The 5,821-nt window shown below is 42.8% G+C and overlaps 1 protein-coding gene across 1 annotated transcript; it reads right to left on the bottom strand.

Moving 5' to 3' along the window:
* Positions 1 to 4,535: 4,535 nt before the first annotated feature.
* Positions 4,536 to 5,520, bottom strand: LOC125925995 (olfactory receptor 6P1). The gene has a single exon (XM_049635300.1). It carries the CDS (start codon positions 5,487 to 5,489, stop codon positions 4,536 to 4,538), a length of 954 nt encoding a protein of 317 aa, XP_049491257.1. The 5' UTR covers positions 5,490 to 5,520.
* Positions 5,521 to 5,821: the final 301 nt, after the last annotated feature.

The raw sequence follows: 5,821 nt of genomic DNA, 5'->3' as shown, positions 1-5,821 counted from the left end.
GACCTGAGCTGAAGTCGGCCGCTTAACCGACTGAGCCACCCAGGCGCCCCTTTTCTTTGTTTATAATTATTTCTGAAAATTGTGTGTTTCCCATTTCCTCTCAAGTTATTTAAAAATTTGAGGCAGATAATCACATTTTGTGCTTTCTATGTGGCGTTTTATGAATAAAAAATCACATAATTTATGTTTCCTTTTTAAATGCAAGGACCTTCTTAGTTAATCATGACGAATGGTACCCCTGTTTTAAAATGAATTAATTGTATTTAAAGAATCATAATTGACTTGAACACATGCTCCTTCCTTACTTACCTTCTGTTATGCCTCTCTGGTGAAAAGTGGGCTCCACTGAGTACATGTTCATAACCTAAAAAAAAATAAATAAATGAAACAAAATAAAGTATGACAAAATAAGAGAATACAAGACTGACTTGCAGGAGCTATTTGAATTGCAGGTGTAGCGTCTGAGAAATAACCAGCCTCTCTCTGGCTAACCTGTGAATTACAGCTTTAAAGGCATAGTGACTCTTTCGTTTCCCGGAATGGCAAAATAGGAGCTTTGGCAGGAGGGGGTGGGTGGGTCCTGATCTTTCTCTGGCAACGTACAAAAATAGATTTCATTTGACAAACTTAAGAGACCCTAAAACTAAAAACCGTTTGAAAATTCTAAAACGATGCAAGGCAAAAGTTAGGTAAATGTATTACAGCAAGCATATTAGGTTGAAAATAAGAAGGAAGCACAAATTACAGGGCCTCCAACAAATGGGAATTAATTTTTATCATTTGATAAAAAATAAACATGGGTGTAGGTATTTGCTCGTGTTGGTTCAACTTCTCAAGCATGCTATCGAAGACCCACGATTTTCATGCATTTCTGCGCCTCCAGCCTCAGTGCTGAACTTCCCTCCTCATGTCTGTTACCTCATGGACGGCTGCTGGAGCTCCGGGCATCAAAGCCAAGTTCAACAGAAGGAAAGCGGAAACACCCGTGGCAGCTACATCTTTCTCTGAAAAGGAGATCCTCTCCAGCAGACTTCTACTTCGTTTATTGGACAAAAACGAGATATACGACCACTCCCAGCCAGATACAAGAAAAGCTGACGAATCAAACATGTGACGCAGAGATGTGGATTTATGGCCGGGGCTGGGCATATTTTCAGCTTGAAAAAGATGGGTTGTCACAGCGAAGAAAAGTGAGCTATCTACACCAATGAACACACTGTGGGAACCTCTCACACGAGAGGAAAAACAAATTAGGAGGGCTACTGCCCCCGCCGGGAAAGAGTGTGATATGACAAGGGCCCTAATGGTGGCATTTGTACCAGCTGACATTCTCTAGCTCCTCCCTCGGTACTATGTAGATACCCAGAGGGTCAGGATCAAGCCCAAAATCCAAGACTAAAATCCCAGGAGGACATTTATGTTCTATGTTAACATCCAAAAAAAGAGTTAAGATACATTCTGATCATTTAAAAACATTTTAATGTTTATTTTTTATTTATTTTGAGAGAGAGAAAGAGGAGAGAGAGAGAGAGATACAGAGACAGAGACAGAAACAGAGAGAGAGACAGAGAGAGAATGAATTCCAAGCAGGGTCTGTGCTGTCAGCCCAGAACCCGACATGGGGCTTGAACTCACAATGAGATCATGATCTGACCCCAAATCAAGAGTCAGTCGGTCAACCGACTAAGCCACCCAGATGCCCCCATCCTGATCATGTTTAAAAGGAGCGTGAACCTCACTGAGTCTACTCAATGGCACGCTGGCATGCTGTAATAGTTTTAGGTCGGATCAGTGGAAACGCTAGACTTTCTGGTTAACATAGCACCTTCTCCACATGATTACGAAGGATGATCAGAGCCCATCTTTCCACGTACGTTCTAGGGACCCCGGTCAGTCCTCCAATCTCAATTTGCATAAGAGTGAGTTTGAGGTGTGGTTAGTAGAACAGCACATTGGTTAGAAGCCCATAGTCATATTATTTTTGACAAAATGATAATAAAGACAGGGCTTCGCATTTATTGACTACTTATGTGATTAGCTATTATATGCCCGAAGATCTTAGGAATCACCAAATAATCCAACCCACACCCCCCCAAAGGACACACTTGGCATCAGTTTCCCCTAGAGAAATATAGGACAGAGACACAACATCCCAGCACGACAGCTTCGGGAATTTCTCGTCTGTGGAAGGGGTGCTGAAAACAGACAAGGAGCTGGTCTCTGGGATTCAAAGTCACAGGGCAGGGGTGAGGACATGAGATTCACACACAAGGGCACAGGGTCCCCCTCGACTTGGGCCCCTGAAGTCCCCAAAGAGCCATCATCTCTTCTAACAGGTCCCTGGCATCCTTGGCTTCCAGGGCTCCCAGCAAAAGGCGTGCCAAGTCACAGAAGTAGCCTGAAGCTGTGACTTCTCCCCAGATACTTAGAATACTCGCATTATTCTCCGGTCCAGAGGACTTTTACTCATCAGGGGCCGTTTGTACCCCAAGCAGTGTTGCCTAATAACATTTATCAGGCTTCCAAGAGTCCGGAGCTGGAGAGTTAAGCAAAGGTGAACGCTTTCACAGTGTATGTTCACATGCGTCTCAGATCGTCACGTGGTACACTTTACGTACCTTAGAGTTTTATCCATCTGTTCTACTTCGATAAAGCTGGGGAGGAAAAGGAAGTGAATCCACAGCAAAATTTATCTTTCAAGAGAAAAGATTTTAACACTTTACTCACACATACATTGTTTATGTAATGTTCACAGCGAGCACATGAGGTAGGTGACAATGTTTTCATTACAACAGGGACTCACTGGAGTGAAACTAGTGACATTTCTTGGCTCGGGGAGCAGAATTCTCACAGTAAAAGGCCATGCCTTCCATAACTCCAGGAAAGGAAAAGGGAATACACTGAGGGGAGGGTACACAGAGACAGTGTCAGAGACGGTTCTTTAAAAGACTATTTAGAAATTTTATAAACATCAAGCAACTTATACTTTTAAAAGCGTCAAATGCCTTGGCTCTTTTTGTTGTCGCTGTTGTTTCCTTTTACACCCTGGAAAACCTAAAATGATTATTGACCCCGTAGTTTTCTTTAATACAAAATCGTTTTTGTTTCTTCCCCAAAGCCTAGTTCAGAATAAGCTAATGCGTCCGTCGTGACAATTTGTGTTTCTGAGTATTTGCTCAACAGCACTTTCTTGATTATGTTTCTACAAAATCCTACAACTAAAGAAACACAGAACACGGTTCAAAGGTGCAGAAAGTAGCCTTAAGTCGGGCTGCGAAAATCTCCCTAAGCAATTCAAGCAAGTTCCCAGAACTCAGAGGAACTTGGAAGAATGTTTATAATTCAGCCTTTGAATCTGAGACATCTCACTCATTCTAGAGACACCTGCATCCCACCTCTCATTCTTTTATTTTGTCTCCAAAAACAGAGAGGGAGGCAAACCGTAAGAGACTCTTAAATACAGAGAACAGACTGAGGGTTGCCGGAGGGGAGGTGGGTGGGGGGCATGGGCTAAATGGGTGACGGGCATTAAGGAGGGCACTTGATGGGATGAGCACGGGGTGTTGTATGTAAGTGATGAGTCATTAAATTCTACTCCTGAAACCAATACGACAGTGTATGTTAACTAACATGGGTTTAAGGAAAAAAAGGCATTTTCTGTTCTTGCGTCATTTGCCCCAGAAACAAAACTTAAAATATTTCACAACTGGTATAACCCAGGCACCAACTAATTAAAACAGAAGCTGCCCATAGTGCTGGAGAAGATTCTGGGACCAATCTATATAAATGCTTTCTAAGGCATTTTCACTTACTACTGAATCAACCCTCATTAGGTCAACAAGCTTGGTAACCCACTGGAGTCAAAGAAGGGAGATTCAGATGAATATTTGGCCATGTTCTTTGGTGCACACATAGGTGAATACCAGCACTACGTTTTCCTCTTCCTTGACTTGCAGTGGGTGGAAGACTGGGAGAGGCACAGAATATTGTTTAGGTAGGTGACATGACTTTCAGTTCTTGGGGTATCATGGTACTTTGGTGATTTCTTATTGGGAGCAGGGTTGGAGAATTTTGATCTCTGACATTGCTGCAATACAGCCCCCATCACTTTGACATATCCACCAGTAAATCCCCTTTCTTCTACTTTCTCAGTTATAAAATAAAAGGCTTTGATCTAGGGTTGGGAACTTCAAACTGGCTATGAAACAAGAGTTCCTAGGAAGTTGAAAGTGATGCATGGCCGAGTTGCAACCTAGACATTTCCTATCGGACCCTCTACAGATTTTCTTTTCGGGGAATTTGCATTTTAACAGCCCCCAGGAGACTCTTCTGCAGCCTATTCAAACTTAGTATGGAAACCCCGTACAAGATCAATGGTTCACAAATTTTTGTTTGTATCGGGAGATTCCCAGACACTATTCAGCCAAACTGTGTACTAATTGATATTTATGTTCCCTTTGAGCCTATTTCTATGATTCTTTCAGGTGGCATCATTGCCACCTTGTTTCTTCCTGCCTCCTAGGTTCTGCTGCACATCAATCTGGGACATCCCTCGGATAGTGGCATCTGCCCAGGACCGACTTCCTGAGAGCATCCTTCACCTCCTTGTTCCTCAGGCAGTAGATGGCTGGATTGAGGAACGGTACAATGACTGTATAGAGCACAGAGATGACCTTGTTGTGGTTGAAGGTGGACATGGCCTGGGGCCGTGCATAGGCGAAGAGGGTGGAAGAGTAGTAGATAACAACCACCGCCAGGTGAGAGGCACAGGTGGAGAAGGCTTTGCGACGTCCCTGGGCAGTAGGAATCCTGAGGAGGGCAGCCATTATGGCAGCATATGATGAAACCACGGCCAAGAGAGGGAGCAGAATCATCACCAGGGCCAAGAGGAAGTCTACTAGTTCTGCGTGCTCTTTGTCAGAGCAGGTGAGGTTGAGTAGTGGGGAGATATCGCAGAAAAAGTGGTTGATGACGTTGGGTCCACAGTAGGACAGCCGGGAAATGAAAAGAAGCTTCATCATGGAGCTCAAGAAGCCACTACCCCAAGAGGAAGCAGCGAGGCGAATGGCCAGGCTGGATGGCATGAGACTAGGATAACGGAGGGGCTCACAGATGGCCAGGTAGCGGTCATAGGCCATGACCGCCAGCAGGACACATTCGGTGCAGGCTAGGGCAATAAAGAAGTAGGGCTGAGTCATGCAGCCTACGTAGGAGACTCCACGCTCCTGGGTAAGAAATGCTCCCAAAAGCCGGGGAAGTGTGACATTGACGTACCACAGCTCCAGGAAGGAGAGATGGCCAAGGAAAAGGTACATCGGGCGGTGAAGGCTTGGCGTGAGCCAGACTGTGGAAACGATGAGTGCGTTCTCCAACAATGTCAACAGGTAAATTGCCAGGAAGAGGACAAAGAGGAGGCACTGGAGGGGCGGAGAGGTAGGGAAGCCCACCGACACAAACTCCGCTATGTGGCCTCTGCTCCAATTTCCCATCGTCTCTGTCCACGTGACCACCTGAAAAAAGAACAGGAAGAACGAGGAAGCCATTCCCAACCACAAAAAAAAAAACCCAAAATGAAATAAAATGAAATAAATAAAATAAAATAATAAAATAAAATAAATAAAATGAAACAAAATAATAAAATAAAATAAATTAAAAAATAAAATAAAATAAAATAAGAAAAATAAAAAAAAAAAATAAAAAAAAAAAAAAAAATAAAATTAATAAAATAAAATTAATAAAATAAAATTAATAAAATAAAATTAATAATAAAATAAAATAAACAAAATAATAAAATAAATAAAATAAAGTAATAAAATAAATA

This window comes from Panthera uncia, chromosome F1 (genome assembly GCF_023721935.1).
Source record: "Panthera uncia isolate 11264 chromosome F1, Puncia_PCG_1.0, whole genome shotgun sequence".
In the NCBI taxonomy this organism is placed as follows: Eukaryota; Metazoa; Chordata; class Mammalia; order Carnivora; family Felidae; genus Panthera; species Panthera uncia.
The sequence above is the reverse complement of the archived record's forward strand: the minus strand, read 5'-3'. Positions and strand labels throughout refer to the sequence as shown.